This window comes from Galeopterus variegatus, unplaced genomic scaffold (genome assembly GCF_000696425.1).
Source record: "Galeopterus variegatus unplaced genomic scaffold, G_variegatus-3.0.2 Scaffold727, whole genome shotgun sequence".
In the NCBI taxonomy this organism is placed as follows: domain Eukaryota; kingdom Metazoa; phylum Chordata; class Mammalia; order Dermoptera; family Cynocephalidae; genus Galeopterus; species Galeopterus variegatus.
In genome coordinates, this window is record NW_007726838.1 from 399263 (window position 1) to 419106 (window position 19844).

The 19844-nt window shown below is 39.4% G+C and overlaps 1 protein-coding gene across 2 annotated transcripts in view; it reads left to right on the plus strand.

Moving 5' to 3' along the window:
* The first annotated feature begins 11439 nt into the window (after nucleotides 1–11439).
* CHIC2 (cysteine-rich hydrophobic domain 2) overlaps nucleotides 11440–19844 on the plus strand; it is a 47135-nt gene continuing 38730 nt past the window's right edge. The window contains exon 1 of one of the 2 annotated variants that reach the window (XM_008571835.1): nucleotides 11440–11897. In XM_008571835.1, coding sequence (XP_008570057.1) covers nucleotides 11779–11897 — 119 coding nt within the window. In that variant the 5' untranslated portion in view covers nucleotides 11440–11778. The remainder of the gene's footprint in view (nucleotides 11898–19844) is intronic. The other variant, XM_008571836.1, reaches the window with a different exon arrangement.

A 19844-nucleotide genomic window follows, 5' to 3' on the forward strand; every position in this document is an offset into this window, starting at 1 on the left:
CATTAATTCATCAAATATTTATTGAGTGCTTGCTATGTGTCAAGCACTCTTCAAGGCATTAGGGGAAAGTGTTGAACAAAAGAGATAAAGTTTTTTCCTAATGGCCTAGTGATCTAACAGTTCCTCATATTAAGTTTTATTGATAATAATTGTCACTGGGCTGATGTCTTCTTAATGCTTGTTCTCCAGGTTTGAAGTCTCTCCCATTTTCAAGGCTGTGCTTGGATTAAGAGGTGGTATAGGCCAATTTTCCCAAATTAATTTATAGTGGACATCTGTTAATTGCTTCAATTGCATTCATAGTTCTTTATTTTAGCTTGGTAATTCTGGGGAAACTGACATTATCTCTGGTTCCAAAGAGGAACATGTGATAGAGGCTAAGCCAATCAGTCAGTGCATGTTATCTCTTCCACAGTGACTGGCTTGTTAAAGGATGTGTGACCTGAGAAGATCCAATAAAAGCAAAGCTCAAAACTTTTGGGGGGATTTCAAGAACACTGATCCTCTCTTGCGCTGTGAAGAGTGTGATGTGTAAATGTGAGGGCTGGGTCTTCTATAGCCACTTTGCAGGAAAGAGGGAAGAATCTGATACACAGATATAAATAGGGCCCAGAGGATTACAAAGAAATGTGGCTGGAGGCCTGATTATAGTGTACCTTTCTGGACTTCATCCATCAGTGAAGCCAATCAATGCCTTTATTTATTGAGACAGTTTGAATTGAATTTTGTTAATTACAACTTAAAACATAGTGATTAACACTTTAAAAAAGCTTACTCTCCCCCCTTGTTTTTTCTGGAAGCATTTCACAGTGCTAGATTTTCTAGATTTACATTCGGAAATGCTGATTTTGACAATTGATGACTGTTAACCAGTGTCCCAGAAAGGATAAAATATGCATCACATTGACCAAGATCATTTTTATTTTAAGAAATATTTTTATAACTCCTGTTATGTAGTCTAAGTGCAAAGACTTTTTTTAAACATTAATCTTCAAAAATGGCATGTGGTTTAAATTTTTAACACAATTTTTCAGTGCATGATTAAAATACTTTTAACATATTAGTAAAGGAAAAGAAAAGAAAGAAAAAAGGTCACTGTGATTATGGTGATAGAAAGGAAATATATCTCAGGATGAAGATAATATAGAAAAGATGGAAAATAATAAAAGGTAAGGACAAAAGTCAATTTTCTGGAAGGAAATTTTTTAACACTAACCTGGAAAAGAAAGTATACAGAAAAATTTCTAAGACTGTATAATTTAATGTCATGTAGGAAAATGTAAAGATAATACCTAATAGACCACAAGAGAACTGTTAAGGTTGAGCAGACAGAAAAACAAAAGGCAGGCTGAATTGAGACAAATATAATCCATAGCATATTAATAAGGTTGTTCCTGTAATATATTAATTATGATGCGGAAAAGGATTGTAAGACTGTTCCCTAATAGCATGAACCTAATGTGACTGGATTAAATCTGACTGCACTGCTCTGCTCAACACAACCATCAAAATGTTTTTGATCATCCTTGCAATGAGAATGGAAAGTAGTATCTGACCCTCCATTATGGTATTTATCCAAATGATATCTCACATGCACATGATGGTAGGGTCCTGAGCTACCTAAATTTGTAAACTCATTTCATTAATTTAAAAAAACCTCTATCAGTGAGCACTAATTATAGAATCAATATGTGAAAAACATTACATTCATGGGTTGATTGCTATCAATTTAGTTGATGTAAGATTATCATCTAAAAAGATTTTGATTTAGGATTCATTTGCCAAGTTACGTCATTCCTAAAGCATCTTAAATCAGGCAGAATAGGATAGAACCACATGCTGATGTTATAGGGTGTAGATGGTTCCTGAGTTATTAAACAGTCATAATCTAATCATGAATGATCAGCTGCTCTAAGACATTAACAAGAATGATCATCTGCCCATACGACATGCCCTTGAACAAGAGGTCTTCATAGTTGGTAGTGGGGTGACAGGAGGGCTGCTGTGGGGATAAAGTTATAGGAAACTAGCAAGCAGAATGGGATGTCTGGGCCAAAGCAGGATCACATCTAAGGCAAGTGGCAGCCATAGCTGCCTTGCAAGTATGTTTGGAGGAAGCATTTCCTTGTGGACAAACCTCTCATAGATTAACATAGTGATTAGTCTATCACTAATCACTATGTTAATCTGTGATTTTGAACAAAGTATTTTGTTCATTTCTTAGATGATCCATGCATTGCCTCTTCAATGAACCTCTCATAGAAAATGTGAGCTGTTTACTCGAGTCTCAGAAAATGATAAGGTCAAGTTGGCTGTTCTTTCCAGTCCAACCCCTGAATTCTTAAATTGCTGGGCAACCATGTAGGTCTGAGTGGATGTCTGTTCATGTATCCTTTCCTGCCCCACAGTATGGCCTTACTCAGAATGGCAAGAAGAAATACTGGAAGATAGAAATGGTTGCAGGATCTTTCTGTATTTCTACAAGGCCTTGTAGGTGCTCAGAACATCATCCATCATGGCGAGTTGTTTCTGTAAAGGAGATAGCTAGAAAGGAATATTGTCTTTATTCTCTAGATAAGAGAATCAAAGGAAGATAATTTAGTAATTAATTTAAACTGATTACAACACAGCATGAAAACTCATGTCTACTACTCTATCTAGTATTCCATCCACCCTGATTAAAGTAACAACAACCTCATCAATAACAACTAACACCTATTGAACACTTACATTTCTCTTATATATTATCTCATTTAATCCTCCCAATAGCTCTATGAATAAGTACTATAATTAGCTCCATTACACAGAAGAGGATAATAAGTGTCAAGTCAACCCAGTGTCTCTAGTTTCTTAAATATCATCCTGGGATTGTTTAATGTTTGGGGAGTCATATAAACTTTTTTCCAGCCACTCAAAATTGCTCATTATACTGAATAAAAATGGTTAGCTTCATTTTCTCATTAAATTTGTATTTTTCCTTCTTATTTATCTTCCCTCCCTTGTGGAAACTTTTAACCACAGAAACACTAGGAGTCTCAGACCTTAGCTTTATTTCAGCCTTTGAAGAGCCATTTGATCTTGAGTAAGTCATTTAACTTCAGTTTCCTCTGAAGTTTATAGAATGGGAATAATATCCCTCTATTTGCTTAACCTCTGTGTTGTGAGGGCCAGATGTAATATTGCAAATGAACACGTTTTGTAAAATGTTAAGCGCTATGAAAACACTGATATAAATATTATTTCTATTTCCTTCTTTGCCTCATTTTCCCCTTGTTTTTCTGAATACAGACACTGAATTTCCTTACATGTTCATATCCAAATGTCTTCCAAATGGTGCAATTAACTACAACAACAAAAGAGATAATAACAAGATTTCTGATGAAGTTCACTTAGAACTATTTTGATTCTCTAAGTCTAAGTTATTCTCACAGTAAGTAAGGTGTATTTAATTTTCTGAACTTCCTATTACCTCATAGTTCATTATAGCTTCAAAGGGCACATAAGTATTCTTAAATATATCAAATGCAGATTTATTAGATCTCCAAAACCTAAAATCATTCATATGCTTAACATCCCTAGGAGCAATGTAATACCTTAGATATTGAAGCCCTAAAGTTAACTGACTTGAGAGAATTCATTTTCAAAAATTTTAGTTCTACATAACAAATACACAGGTTGTAAGAAGAGGTTGAAACATACAAGCCAATGGAAGTAGAAAAGAAGGAAATTTGAAAAGTATGAAAATTGAAAAGTATGAATGTGAAAAGTAGACATATTCAGAAAGAAAGTGATATGAGAACATATCATATAAAAAAATTAGATATAGGAGAGAAACACCATAGCAAGTTCAGGTGTGTGTCTTGTGGGTAGGGGAAGGCAGTGGGAGAACATAGGAGAAAGTTCTTTCTAAGTTCCCTAGTGAAGCTGGGTAGTGCCTAAACTCAATCAAGTGAGAATGCTTGCATGATTATAACTTAAATCCAACTCTTCCCTGTACCATGTGTGAAGAACTACAGAAAAATCTTAACACTGGTGAGTAGGAAGGCCATTGGCTCCTGGTGAGAACTCCAAAAGGGAAGAGAGTAAATTTTCATTAAAATTGCTCATGGTTCTTAGGTCTTAAGGTGAAACCCAAAATCTTAAAAGTTACGTATTGAGTGTCTATGTAAGTTAAGTATGGCACTATGGCAATGCTATAGAGGCATAAAACAAAACAACTTAATTAAAAATATACCTTAAGAAACTTTCACAGACATACACACACACAAAATATCCTAAAACTTTAAAAATTAGAAGGTTGGTCAATCTATTCAGTCTATTTTTCTTTGCTTTTCTACAGTTTCTTGTGATATTAAGGGTCAAGAAAGAAGGAACAGTCCCTTTTTCTTCTGGTCTTGCTGTAATAGTCATCTATTGCTACATAACCAATTATCCGAAAACTTAGTGGCTTAAAACAACAATAAACATTTGTTATTTCCAACAGTTTCTGTAGGTTAGGAACTGGCAAGTGGCTTAGCTGGGTGGTTTGTCACAGGGTCTCTTGTGAGGTTGCTGACAAGATGTTAGTTGGGGCTGTGGTCATCTGAAGGCTTGACTGGGGCTGAAGGATCTGATTTTAGGATGGCTCACACTCACATGCGTAGCAGGAAGCATCAGTTTCTCTTCATGTGAGTCTCTTGATTGGGCTATTTGAATGTCCTCATGACATGGTGGCTGGTTTCCTCCAGTGTGAGTGATTTATGAGAATAAGGTGGAAGCTATTATGTCTTTTATAACTTAGCCTCAGAAGTCACATATTGTCACTTTCATGACTCCTGCTTGTCACACAGGTCAGCTCTACTCAGTAGGGGGGGGACTACAGAAAGGTGTGACTACCAGATGATGAGTTTCATTAGGGACCATCATGGAGGCAGGCTATAACACTACTCAAATCATACTATGTCTGGTTCTGAGCCCCAAATGTTGAGAAGGCTATGGACCAAACAAAGGCTGATAGGAGTCAGAGACAGCTTCCGCAAAGAGGCAGGAAGAAATTTGGTTGAATTAAGTGGGCATGTTTAGCTCAAATAAAGAAATTTGTGGGGTGGGGGGCATCTTCACGTATTTGAAGAGCTGTCACATAAAAGAGGTAGACTAGTTTTGTGTCTCATTGAATGACTCTTGGATGCCAGGCAATTTTCAAGGGCTTGGGATACAAAAATAGCCAAGACATAGTCCTAGACCTTGAAGAATCCAGTCTTTTAAATGGAAGAACATAATAAAGTATTTTTGTATATGCTCAGTGTGCTATAGATATTTAATGTAATTATTGGAGGTGTCCAATTAGAGAAGGAAGAACCATGTGACTTAGACTGACACATGGTTTTGAAGGCCAGAGTGGACGAGATGACTTCTGGGCTCCATTCTAGTTTTACGAGCCTATGATTCTAGGAGTAGACTCCAGACCTTTGTGAACTTAAAAGATGGCAGTGAGGAAAACCCAGTACAACTCGTATTTTATATTTACAGTGTTGATTTAAATCAGATATTATTTATATATTATTAATATTTAGATATTATTTAAGTTTAGATATTATTCTAGGAGAATCTAAGAGAATCCACATGGATTTTATAGATTTATTATAAAAATATTTTGAGGACAGACTTTGAAATGATCTGGAAAAAAATGAAAGCAAGATGATTTCATATATGTAGCCATCTATTTAATATTTATTAAGCACTGATTATATACCAGGCACTGTTGTAGGTATTGTGAACATAGAGGAAAGTAACCCAAATATTTCTCTACTGGTTTAGACCATGTAGCATAGTGGTAAGATCATGGGGTGAGGAAACATACTGCTTAGGTTCAAGTCCTGGTTCTACCACTTCCTAGTTGTTTGGCCTTTGGCCAAGTTACCTAACTTCCTTGTGCCTCAGTTTGCAGAATGTGTAAGTCAGATGAAAATGGTACCTCTGTTTAAGGGATGTTTGTAAGGCTAAGGGAGTTGATATGCATAACGTGCTTAGAAAAGTGCCTGGAATACTGTATGTGCTATATAAGCACTTGGTTTTTTTCTCCCCAACCAAATAGGTTCTGCAATCAGGAAGCTCCCAGTCTAGTTAGATCACCTTCCTTCCCTCTCCCTTAGTTGCCACAGCTCAATGGAAGCTGAAGAGGATCTCTGTTGCTCCCCAAAGGCCTTTCCTGTAGTTGTATTGCACACACCTTTTCTTAATCCTAGGGCACTGGAGCAGCAGTGCTGTTTTCCATCACTTATACTCCAGGCACCAAAAATTCTAAGGTTGGGACACATCCTACAAATTTTAGGTTACATGCCCTCTCTTGGAACTGGGGATATGGTCAGCTTAAACCAATCTCATGTACTGAGGACGGGGGAAATGATTTACCAAAAATCCTCGTCGTGGTGCTACAAAGTGTGTGCTGTTTGCAGAAGAATGGGGGTGGGGGATAGTGTGCATGCAGGGTAGGCTGGACTACTGGTCTCCCATTTGGGGATTTTAAAATGCACATCTGATAGTGTCACAGCCTGGCTTCACATCCTATCTCTTTTACTTTTAGGATGAATTTCAGACTTTTTACAAAGGCCATCAAGTTCCCACCAGCCTTTTTGATCTCATCTGAAATGTGATTCTGCCTTCATTGCTATGATCCAGCCACACTGGCTTTGATTTGTACCTTGTCTGGGCCATGCTCTTTTCTGCCTCAGGGTCTTTAAACAAGCTATTCCTGCTGTCTGGGATTTTCTTCATTCTTCTTCCCCACCCCTATACCATTAAGCTCATTAGCTTAAATGTCATTTCCCCAGAGAAGAAATCCTGATTTCTTAGTGAATTAGATCTGTTCAGTACTCTCAAGATCCTCTATAGTTCTACACAGGACTGACCACAATTCTAATAGTTATTTATTTTTATAATTATCTGTCAGTCCTCCCCAATAAACTTTGCACTCCGTGAAGGTAGGGATTGTGTTTTATTTACTGCCTTACTGCTAAATCCTTAGTTTCCAGCACAGTGTGAGGCACAGGCGAATCATTCCATTCTTATTTGTTTAATGAATGAATGAGTGAACAAATGAGTGTTTATAGACTATCTTGGTCAGCTTAGGCTGCTGTAACAATATACCATAGTTTGTGTCTAAGTCTGTTGAAGCTGCTGTAACAAAATATAAACTGGGTGACCTATAAACAACAAATATTTATTCTTTACTGTTCTGGAGGCTAGAAAGTCTAAGATCAAGGCGCTGGCAGATTTGGTGTCCAGTGAGGGCTTACTTCATCAGCAAAAGGCCCCACCTCCTCATACCATCACCTTGGGGGTTAGGATTTCAACATACACATTTTGTGGGGATATAAACATTCAGTCCACTGTAGATTGAAAGGCTTAAACAACAGAAATTAATTTCTCACAGATCTGGAGACTAGGTCATGCAAGATCAAGGTGCTGGCTGATTTGGTTCCTGGTGAGGGTTCTCTTCCTGGCTTGCAGACTGCTATCTTCTTGCTGTGTCCTCATATGGCAGGGAGAGAGAGAGAACAAGCTCTCTGTGTCGCTTCTTATAAGGACACTAATTGCATCATGAAGGCCCCATCCTCATGATCTCATGTAAACTTAGGAAGACTTCATCAACAAATACATCACATTGAGGATTAATGCTTCAATATATGAATTTGGGGGAAGGGGACACAATTCAGTACATAGCACATACATCATCTTATCTGATCCTTGATAACCCCTTGATAATACACAAGTTCCATTTTGGGATGAAGAAAAGGAAGCTTAGAAAGTTGAATCTTCTGGGCCGGCTTGGTGGCGCACTGGAGAGTGCGCTGTTTGGGAGTGCGGCGGCGCTCCTGCCGAGGGTTCAGATCTCATGTGGAGACCAGTTCTCGCTCACTGGTTGAGCGCGGTGCGGGCTCAACACCGAGGGTTGCGACCCCGTTGCCAGTCCCCGGTACGGGCGCGACACTGAGGGTTGCGATCCCGTTACCGGTCAGTAAAAAAGACAAAAAGGAAAAAAAAAAAAAAAGAAAGTTGAATCTTCTGGGCCGGCTTGGTGGCGCACTGGAAAGTGCGCTGTTTGGGAGTGCGGCGGCGCTCCCGCCGAGGGTTCAGATCTCATGTGGAGACCAGTTCTCGCTCACTGGTTGAGCGCGGTGCGGGCTCAATACCGAGGGTTGCGACCCCGTTGCCAGTCCCCGGTACGGGCGCGACACTGAGGGTTGCGATCCCGTTACCGGTCAGTAAAAAAGACAAAAAGGAAAAAAAAAAAAAAAAAAAGAAAGTTGAATCTTCCCAAGGCCAGGTAGTGACAGAACTTGTAGGTTTTCAAATATAGGAATATTTGCCTTACAAGCAAGGGAAGACTTGCTGCCTATAGGCCCCTGAGGCATTACCCTGTTTGGTTTTAAGCTGTTTGGTCTGAAAGTAAATGTGAAAGCATGTGACACAGGAATGTAAACGGGAACCCAAATGGAGAGGAGTCTATACACAAGGATGGGTACTTAGTAGGGTGCGGGAGAAAACCCTCCCCAGGAACAAATTGGGGGAAGGAGTTTGACAGGAAAGTGGACCCTGGAAGGTCAGGGGTGGAGTTTGGAATTATGATGTCAACTATCATCAGGGAAATGTTTGACATATTTTTTCCTCACTCTCTTGGCCTTGTTCCCATTCCCACACCTTTTTGCTGGTTCTGATAGGTTTTTCATAGCAAGAAAAAGGAGAGAGAGAGAGAGAGAGAGAGGCCCCCACCTTATACCCAGGTAGTGGGAGTTACAAAGATCTCTCTGTTGAATAGATTGTAGAACAAGAACACTTCTCCCACATAGAACCAGTGTTAAGATAAGAGTGAGGTTCTCACAGTCCTGTGAAGCCTAGTTAACTGATGGTGTTCTGGAAATAGCACTAGCAACAATGTGTCTTAATCCAGATAACATTTATTGATCTCCTTCTCTGAAGTAAGAACTGTGGAAGGTGCTGGAGATTTAAGGAGCCATGCCTGGCTTCCTCTGCCCTTGGAAAGTTATCAGCAATGTGATGATTTAGATACTTTGGGGCACAAGCCCCTTATCTTGGCCACTGTTTCTACAGAAAGGTGAATTCTGTAGAAAGGTGAATTCTCAGCCACAGCACACACATGCCGGGCCATGCCTGGGCATGCTGACCTTCCTCCCTCTGGTTCCTGTTCTTATCCTCTTGTTTGCAGCCACTAACAAGCTGACTTCACCTGAGTGCTGTCACTGGCCTTCTCATTCCTGCCACGAAGGAAATTCAGGAGCTTGGGCTACCCAGTGTGCTGGATTTGAAGTCCTGAGTTAGCCATTAAATAGCCATGTGGCTGTGAGAAAGTCACATAGCATTTCTGAAACTAAAGAATAAATTACACCCTCCTTGCTTACCTCACAGGGTTCTTGGGAGAAGATAAATGGCATATTATGTATGTGCTTCATAAATGGTAAAATGTTGCATAACACAAAAAATTCTGGTGATGTTCATAGAGTCAATGAGTTGGATGAGGCCTTAAAGATCACCTGTCATCACCCTATATTTACTGTGTGCCAGGCCCTCTTTTATGCACTTCATATATTTAGCAATTTAATCTGCTGAGCATCCCAGTTGGGTAGGTAGTATAATTATCCTCCTTTTACCCATGAGATATGGGGAGGTTAAATGTCTTGTTCTGGGTCACATAGTAAGTGGCAGAGCTCAGATTCAAAGCCAGTCAGGTTCCAGAACCCATTGTTAATCACCAGTCCAAGCTGCCTCATGTGTGCTCCATTAGCACTCAACAGAATTACAAATGCTTGCCTTAATGATAGTTAAGCTACTGGAAGGCAAGGACTGTACCTCATTCACAAAGGCGCGCACACAGACACACAGACACACACACACACACACACACACTTGCATAGTGCCTGCCACATAGTTGGAGTTCAGTAAATCACGCGCGCACACAGACACACAGACACACAGACACACACACACACACACACACACACTTGCATAGTGCCTGCCACATAGTTGGAGTTCAGTAAATATTTGTTGAATGAATAAATATTCTCTGGGGAGGTATACAAGTCTGATATACCTACTGTATTTTTCCTTCATCTTGGTTAACCATCCTCATTTCCTTCAACCATTTACAATAGGAGATTGTGTGGCATTTTTCACTGTCCTCATTGACCTCCTTTGCAATTTCTGCACTTTACTGATGACCCATCTAAATTCTAAAGTGAACTGCTAGGACATGAACACTGTACTAGGAGAATAGTCTGAGCAGTGCTGGGTCCAGTAGGACTATCTTTTCGTCTCCCTACAGTATATCTTCTTCATCCAGGACTCTCTCCTCAGGAGTCCACTCCTGCTCCTGTGCTGCTTGCATGCCCAAGCAGGTTCTTGACTATGAAACCAAATACACCCAAGGTGACCCTTAGGCCTTTTTCTAGGCAGATAAGCAGAATCCACTCAACCTTTTCCTTCCTCCCTACTTCTCTTCCCTGCCTTTCTCCCTTCCTTCCTCCTTCGCTTCCTTTCTTTTCATTTTCTGTGGGAGAAACTTGTAAGAAAGGAAAAGGGATTTTCTTTGGTTTTAAGGAAAGAAAACAGCTTATGTTTGGTGAGGGAGTTGGGGCGAGAAACTGCATCCAGAGTATTTATCAATTTTATTTTATAACTACGGTGAGATTTCTTGTTTGGAATCATGATGTCAACCATTATAGTAATCATAGTATCACAGTAAAAAAAAAAATCATCATTGTTGGCTTCACATATTGGACTATAATTAAGAAGATAAAGGGACAAGATGTTTGAATTTGGAGATGTTTTGGAAAATCCTGCAGTAAAGTGGACAAAATTGTTTGCAGTTTGTCTGTTGGGCTCCTCAAATTGGGAAGGTACAGGCTCTGGTTCTCATCATAGACTAAAACAAGGACGAAAAGGGAGATTCGATTATTAGATAAACTGGCAATCACAAGCACGATACATTCTTGATTACAACCAAGGCTTTTATTTTCAGTTTGTTTTGGTTAGAGGTTACTTTGGGGAACTGTATGTCCCACTGGACACTCGGAGCTCCATTCTCCGAGTCGGGGTCATTGCCTCCAGCCGCAGGGAAACCGCCTTCCCTCTCCGCGACCCAGAAGCTGGAGGGCGGGGCCGTGCCAGCGGGAGTGCGCGCCCCCGGCGACGCAGGCGAGTCGAAGTAGAGGAAGGACCATGGTCTGGGAGCGCGGGGGGCCGCACGTGCGCGCGCCCGCCCACCCGCGCCTGCCAGCCAGCCCGCCCGTCCGCGCGCCCACGCACGCGCCCGCCCGTAGTCCCGGGAAGTCTCGCGATGCTCTAGCCGGCTGCTCCCGCTGCGGGTGGCTCGCGCTGGTCCTGTGGGTCCCCGCGCGCCCACGCACGCGCCCGCCCGTAGTCCCGGGAAGTCTCGCGATGCTCTAGCCGGCTGCTCCCGCTGCGGGTGGCTCGGGCTGTTCCTGTGGTTCCCTGAGTTGCTGCGGCGGCGGCGGCTACCGCGGCGGTGCTAGTGGAGGTGTCGGCCCCTGGGCGGATGTTGACATTGTGTTGTAATTGCTGATGGTAATGGCGGCGGTGGCTGTGGCGGCGGTCCGGACCCCATCTCCTCAGTAAGCGGAGCCGAGACAGCCAAGAGAGAACTCCGCGGCCTCGGAGCCGGCGGCAGCGACTCACCTCAGCCTCCGCCGCCTCGCCAGCCCGTACCCCAGCGCCAGCCCCTGGAGTCAGGCCCCTGCGGGCTGGGGGTCTCGGCGGCTCAGGATGGCGGATTTCGACGAGATCTATGAGGAGGAGGAGGACGAGGAGCGGGCCCTGGAGGAGCAGCTGCTCAAGTACTCGCCGGACCCGGTGGTGGTCCGCGGCTCCGGTCACGTCACCGTGTAAGGCCCGGAGGAGGGCGAGGGCGAGGATGGGGGGGTGCAAGGCTGGGCCCCGCTTACTCCTCGGGAGCCCCTTTTCCCTGGTGTCCGTCTGGGGTCGGAGGCCTTTGGGAGGAGTAGGCGACCAGGAAGTGAGAACTTGCTTTATTTTCATTTAATTTAGATCTTCGCAGTGGGGACAGGCACTGCCCTTTCTCCCCCACACACCCCTTTTAGCAGTCCCTACAGGCCTGGGCGATGTGACGGATCCCAGTGGGGAAGGTCTTCTTTCCTTTAGGGTCTGCCGTTGGGGCCACCCCTTCAGCTTCTTGGTGGAAATACATGCATTTATGAGGTGCCTCCTTGTTTTCTCGCCCAGTTACCTTGTGGTTCTCTGGGCCTTTGAGACTAGTGACATATGGCTCAGAGGCCAGATCTGGCCGTGTAAGACCCCAGTGACAATCGGTAATGAGGTTCACTGTTGTGTGTCTGTATTTCACACATACCCACAGGTACTCCCAGTTTTTTAACAGAGTTAATTTCTGCGGAACTAATGCAAGTTCCTGTAATTGTTTGTGATGAAAACATATAGATGAACATAAATTTAAGATATGCAGAAAGATAAATGTCTACAAGGAATTAAAAAAACAAACAAAAAAACTACGTGAGGGACACATTGCTCAGATTGCTGAGAGTTACTTGTAACCTAAGTCCTCCTTGGGACATGAACTCTAGGATGCCTTCTTCATTTGATTCGGGTTCCTGTAAGTACAACTACCAGCATTAAAAGTCTAATATTATTCAAACAATGAGCAATGAAAGCTTTCTGAAAGGTCATGACTAATAAAGGAATGTGAAGACTTGAACCAAATAATGAGCTGTCCGGAAGCAGGAAGTTTTATAATGTTTCTCTGAGGAGTCCAAAGTTTTGTACAACTTGAAGTATCGATACCCTTTTTCATTTTAGATCTCTTGTTCAAATCATAGATTAAATTTACGTACTTGTCAGATATCTCTTCATACTTCACCTTTTCAGTAAAATGAAAGAGCCAGCAAGTCTGAGAATATCTGGAATAGTTTTCGTTATATTTTGTTATAGGGTGAGTGGGATGTGCTGTGAATAACTTAGTCAAACAGTAAGTCTTCTCATATAAGGTTGTCAGCAAGATCCTTGCATTTCTCAATACGTGATATGACCAGCCATATTGTTGTTTGGATATGCTTATGTAATGCTTTGATTTCCTTAGCACCTGTTAGTTTATATTCAGATGACTTAACAGGGTAAAAACACTGCATAATTGCTGCCACAGCACCATGACAAGACAATGGAATTTATCCTCAATAAATTACTGAGTGTTTTATCTGTCATCACCAGCTTAATTAAAGAATATGACCAAATATCATAAATATTAAATTTTTAACGTATATTACAAAAGTCTCATTAACCTGCTGTTTATTTTTTACTTTGACTCTTAGGATCTTTTTGCGTTGTTTTAGACTTAAGGAGTATACGGATGGTTAAAGAAGGGATTTCCAAACTTTTTCATGCTGTCTACCCTACCACCTACATTCCTCATGTCAAAGAAAAGCTGGCAAAATTTTGTTATGTGTAGCCAGGATTAAAAACCACTATTCCAGGATGTAAGGAGGAACTGTCTGCCACCAGTAAATAGTGTGCCTTTCTACATTGGGAGTTAATATTTCCGTGGTCTTCCTCAACTGCTTCTCTCTCCTCCCAGTTAGCTTGGTTCTAGGCTCTGGGTTCAAATCTACTTCTACCACTTCTTGGGTAAATTATTTATGCCTCTTCAGACGGGGAAAGTTATAGTCCCTATCTTTTAAGATTATTAAGAATTAAATGAGGCAGTACATGCAAAGAATTCATCACAGTGTGTGTTACTGTGCTCAGTAAATACTAGCCTTTATTAATTAGTGTCCTCCTTAGATATGGTTTTACACTTTGAGGAACATAGGTACTAAGTAAACATAGTACTAAGAAATCAGAACTTCCCTTTTCAAACCTAACAGTGATTCACCGTTTATTAGTCTTATTTTTTCCATTTCTAAGCAATTTGTATGTGTTTAAATTACTGTGTGAAGTATTTTGATGAGAATAAGGATATTTTTGCATTGAAAATTTAAGTCTGCTTTGTGGTGACACAAATAGGTATAATAATACAAAACCTTTTTTCCATGACTCTGTTATGCATAATTCTCAGGCATTGTCTTAGTCCTTTTTGTGTTGCTATAACAAAATACATGGAACTGGGTAATTTATAAGAAAACAAAATTTATTGCTTACAGTTTCTGAGACTGGGAAGTCCAAAGTTCGTCTGGTGGCGGCAACAGTGACTCAGGGGTCTCACACTGCAAGATGGTGGAAGCAGAGAGAGAAAAAGACAGGCTCTACTCTTTTTTTAAAGCCCTCAGAACCATGCTCTTGACCACCATTTTTAATCCATCCACTACTGCGTGATCCTACAGTCCAATCTCTTTAAGGCTCCACCTTTCAATTACCATAATAGGATTTTCCACCCTCTTAACAGTCACAGTTGGGGCTAAGTTTCTAATACCTAAATCTTGGGGGACATAATTCAGTCCACTACAGGCATACTATGCCAATGGATGGCCCAATTAGCACGTATAAAGGTTTTTGAAAATGAAGCTTATGTGTTACTATAACTGTTGAGCACGTTCAGTTTTTCTTGCCTTTAAATGTAAGTGGGAAGAACTATTAAAACAGTTGTAGTAAGATTGGCTAAGCTTATCATTGCCTCTGCCTCCTCCACCACCCATTTCCTCCCCTTTGTTTTTTTTTTTTTTTACTGAGGAGCTGATCACAGTAGTCTTCCCATACCAATTTGAAAGTAAACGATGGTATAAACTGAATTGTCTATAATCCATATCAGTATGGAAGGTATAGGTCTTTCCATATATTTTTCACAGATTTAACTTCTGAGTATGCCTTTGCAGTTGCATATTTCTACTCTTGTCTTTCCACTTTACTATGATTCAATATTACTGTTATTTTATTTTAGAAATCATTGTAGTCTCATATGACATGATTGGCATGTCTATTGTGGTGATGTGAAAAAGTAAGTTACTTTCGGCTTTTTTACTTCGCAGGGAATTCTAAGTTAGTTTTGGGCACAACTACATTCCTGTGTGGGTCATAGGATGCAAAACGTCTAATTTGCCTAAACAAAGCCTGCTTTAAAGTGGTTTTTAATATCTTATTGACCCCAAATCAGACTTTACTTTGTATTTCTATCATGATCAGTATTCTTTCTTGACATTCTTCTGGATTAGTATAATATTTTCCTTCATTGTTAGATATGTGCAGCAATATGGTAAGTCTTGTGCAGAAGCGTATTTTGAGGAAATGTGGTATTGGAATGAAGGGAGAGATGAGAAATTTTGTTATTGCGTAATATTTGTGTACATGTAATTTAAAAGGCTTGAGCTCACAATTCAATTAAAAGTAGATTTCCTTTCTTTTTTTTTTTGTGGTGACTTCTCATATAATGAAGATGAGGAAAAAAGTGATTAATTTATTACTGTTATTGCGTAATATTTGTGTACATGTAATTTAAAAGGCTTGAGCTCACAATTCAATTAAAAGTAGATTTCCTTTCTTTTTTTTTTTTGTGGTGACTTCTCATATAATGAAGATGAGGAAAAAAGTGATTAATTTATTAGGTAGTGTTGGCCAGATCATTTTTCACAATAGTGATACCTCTAAGGGATGTGTTAATCTAACAGTTAGAATTTAAAAGTAGTTTTAGGCCAATATTTCCTAGTTAATCTATCCTTATAATTGACATTATTTGCTTCCATTTCACCTCATACCCCTCCTATATCAGAATCTAACTTGGGGCTTTCCTAGAGCCCCACCATTATGTATAATCTTTGACTTCAAATTTAAGCCCTATGGTAGAGCCAAGTTATTTTGTTAACGTTTATTTCTAATGTTATTCTTTTTTAGTTTCACTAAATTACCGTGTCTCCATGTACTCTCTTAGGTATAATCTTACTACCTCCACAAATAATTCCTCATCCTCAGCATCAGTTTTTATCAATGACTGTGAGACATCACTCTTTGCTTGTCTTCATCTAAGGTATACTGTGGAAAATAGAAGATTTAGGAATATGACTTGAAATGAAAAAGTTTAGAAACTACTTTGGGATACAATATAATCTACATAGGAGACATCCCAAGAATACTTTAGTGTGTATTGACTTTTCAAATGGTAGAGTTGATAAAAAATTGTCTGTCTTGAAATGTATCCATATTTCAAAGACTGCTGTCAGATGCTGTGGTTAACAATAAGAGACCTGAGCATGAGTTGCTCAAATTACAGAATCACTTCAATTAAACAATTTTGTTTAAACTTCATAATTCCTACCTCTTTCCCCCATCCAGCATAATATTAAGGTATATTTCATTTTTAAAGATTAAACTTTTTGTTTTGAGATTTTTTTAACACCTTATTGATATTTCTCCACAGGCTGTAAAGTTTTTTGAGGGCAGGGATTGTGCTTATTGGTTTTTATTTCTCCACTATTTAATGTAGTGTCTGGAATATCATAGTTCTGAAATATCCTCTAAATGAATGAAGTAATTACATACATCTTTGTACTTTGTCAGAATTGCCAAAGAAATCACTGTTTTCTTCCCTTTCTGTGCCTCCTAATGAAGGCAAACAGTATTTTACAGTAGAACTCTTACCACATGGAAGAGATAAATGGTTCTCTCTTTTTTAAAAATGAAATTTAGTAATTGTAGGGAAATTGTCAAATTAAGGTAGATTTTTTTTTCCCAGACCTAGAGATGTGATTTTTTTTTGCCTACCAAGAGATGTGAAATTGACTAGTACTTAAAATTTTACATGACTAGCTAAGTGGAAGACAGGGACTAAATGGTGAAAAGTAAATTATGTATAATGATTTATGATGGTAAATAATTAAGAACTATTATTCTAAATAATAACATTACTTTAAATAATATTATTCTGAAGAGTAATACTTTTAATTTTATAGCTACTCTTGAATTCCAACTAGAGTTTATACTGTTAACAAGTTAAAGGCCCTGGACATTAGACCAACTATATATTCAGAAAGGAATCTTTTAAATCTATAACTTCTATGTCTGCCTTAGGTTGCTAATGTGTGAAGTTACTTAAGACTTCATTCTCAATAAAATTAAGCTTTCAATGTAACATGTAGCAACAAATGCTCTTTTGTGTCCCTATTCTAGTATCTTCTGTGTAAGATTATTTTGGTGATTTTTTTCCCCCAACTGGGATCTTTAGGGGAAGAGTCTAGGAATTTTTCTTTTTGATAAGAGCTCAAGTGCTTTCATATCAACTACAGTTGGAAATTAATGGATAGTATTGTGGAAAGAGTGTTGTCTTTGATGTCGAGTAGATTGGTTTCAATACTTAAACACTTCTTAATTGTAACCATAGGTAAATTAACCTTTGTGAACATCAGTTTTCATATCTGCAAAAGAGGATAATATCTACCTTAGAGGTTAGGTGGGAGAGTCAGAAATAATTTATCTAATGACCTGGACCTCATAATAGGCATTCAACAAATGATTATGACATATTTTGAAATTTATCCCCTGCATGTGCAGTTTTTGGTTAATTTTTACCATTTGGTTGGAAATCAATTTAAAATGTTACATATGCTTTCCTGCTTTAAAACAAAGTCCTGAGCGTAAATCAGAGCTATCTAATTAAATAGAGGAAATATTTAATCAAAAGCAGGATATTATCAGGTTGGTACATAATGATGTCTTAGAGGCCTGAGATATGTTGGAGTTTGAGAACCTTATCTAAATGGCATTTTCTTTTTGAATTTCACATGTGTGGACTGTAACTTTTTTTTTTTTTTATCTAATTCATCAGCTATATTTGGAAATGAAACAACCAATCATATTAAAACTATGAAGTAAGGGAAGTTCTGAGTAGGTGCTTTAATTTTAGTATTTGGATTTTGCAGTATTTATTTTGTTTGCTTAGAGTACTTTGCTGAATCCTTATCATCACCTGTCTTCTTTAGGTTTTCTAATAAGTAATTTAACATGTCTTTATTAAATTTTCATTTTATGCCAGATATGCGAGGCTCTGGGTATACAGTTGTGAATGAAACACACATAGTTCCTGCCTTCATGGAGTTTGCAGCTAATAGACAAATTATATCTGAGAAAATTGCTGTGAAGAAGACCCTAGGGTGCTAGGATTGAAAGTAATATGTTAGAGAAAACTTCTCTGAGGAAGGTAACATTTAGGAAGGATGAAAGAGTCCTAGAAGAGCACCCGGGTCTGGAGGACAGTGGGTGCCAAAACTCTAAGCCAGAAAAGCTTGGCTTGCCTGAGAAACTGAAAGGACACTTCTGTGTTATGGCTAGAATGTAGTGAACAAAGGGGACAGTGCCTTGAAATGAAATTGGAGAGCTCAGCAGGGGCCAAAAAGGATTGATTGTAAAGGGATTAGAATGAGATTTAGGAGGCTATTGCTGCAGTCTAGACGAGACATGATAATGGCTTGGGCTAGGGTGGTGGTCTTTAGATAAAGGAGGTATTACAGTTATGGGTATAACCCGTCAAATTATACAACTTTCCTATGATATGGAAAAACAACAATGGCTGGCTGCTTTTGCCATCTGATTCCCCAGTTGTGTGTTTGTGTGTATGGTTTGTTTTTTGTTTTGGCTTGTGGAGGGTGAGGTCAGAGAACTATAGCTTGCCTTTACTGTTGACTAGGGACTGTCTTGATGGCATAGCTTCACTTCCTGTTCTGCTGCCATGGGGCAGTTAATATGCTAAGAGAGAGTAGCATGTGCCAGAAGTGGAGAGGAGTTTTCTCACAAGATCATAGATTTTTGAAGTGAAGACCTTCGTAAAGTGATAGCCTTTAGTTACAACATTTGTGGTGTTCGACAACCTTTTGAGGAAAAGATTGTGCTTTTTACATCTTACACTTGATTTTTTGTTTGCTTTTTGTTTTTGCTGGCTGGCTGGTGTAAGGATCTGAACCCTTGACCTTGATGTTAAAACACCATGCTTTAACCAACTGAGTTAACCTGCCAACCCTACATCTTACATTTGAAACTGAATTGGATCCACTAGGGCAAAAATATTCTTACAGTGGCCTTGAAAAAGAATTTTGTTTTCTTAACCTCTTTTCCACCCACCATCTAGTAAATGAAGTTTAGTTAGGGTAGAGTTGGTTGGACTTTGGGATAACCTACCTTTGTTTTTTTGATTGGTAAAAAGTGAGTGTATTTATAATGAGCTCCTTGTTTTATTCTCTTTGATTTTGCATGGTAGTTATAATGGAGTCCTTGGTTAGTTCAGTGAAAGAGTTCCTATTAACCCAGCCACTTTTCTCCGTCTTTTCTAAACTATTCAGTTATAAATGTTACTTGAAATTTATATTTTTGGTAATCTTTATTATAAACCAATTTAACCATATTTTTCTTAAATGAACATAATTTAGAGTCATTGATTTGCTCATAAGATTTATACAAGTATGAATAATATTCTAAAATATGTATAAATTACATATAGAAAAATCTTTTTTCCTTAGTCTGGTACAGATAATTTAAAGTACAATAGTTGAGTCAGATCAGTTGAATCCCTGTATCATCAGAAGTTAGTTAGTACCATGAATTTTATAGTCAGTATACATGTACGTAACTTTCACTGTATAACAACATATGTAGTCTGTTAATAATTGAAAATATAATCTTAATAATTGAAAATTAGTAAAATGTTGGGCCGGCCCGGTGGCGCACTGGATAGTGCACCGCTTGGGAAGCATGGCGGCGCTCCCGCCCCGAGGGTTCGGATCCCACATACAGACCGGTTCCCGCTCACTGGCTGAGCGAGGCGCGGGAGCAACACCGAGGGTTTCAATCCCGTTGCCGGTCCCGGTCCAGTACGGGGGCGACACTGAGAG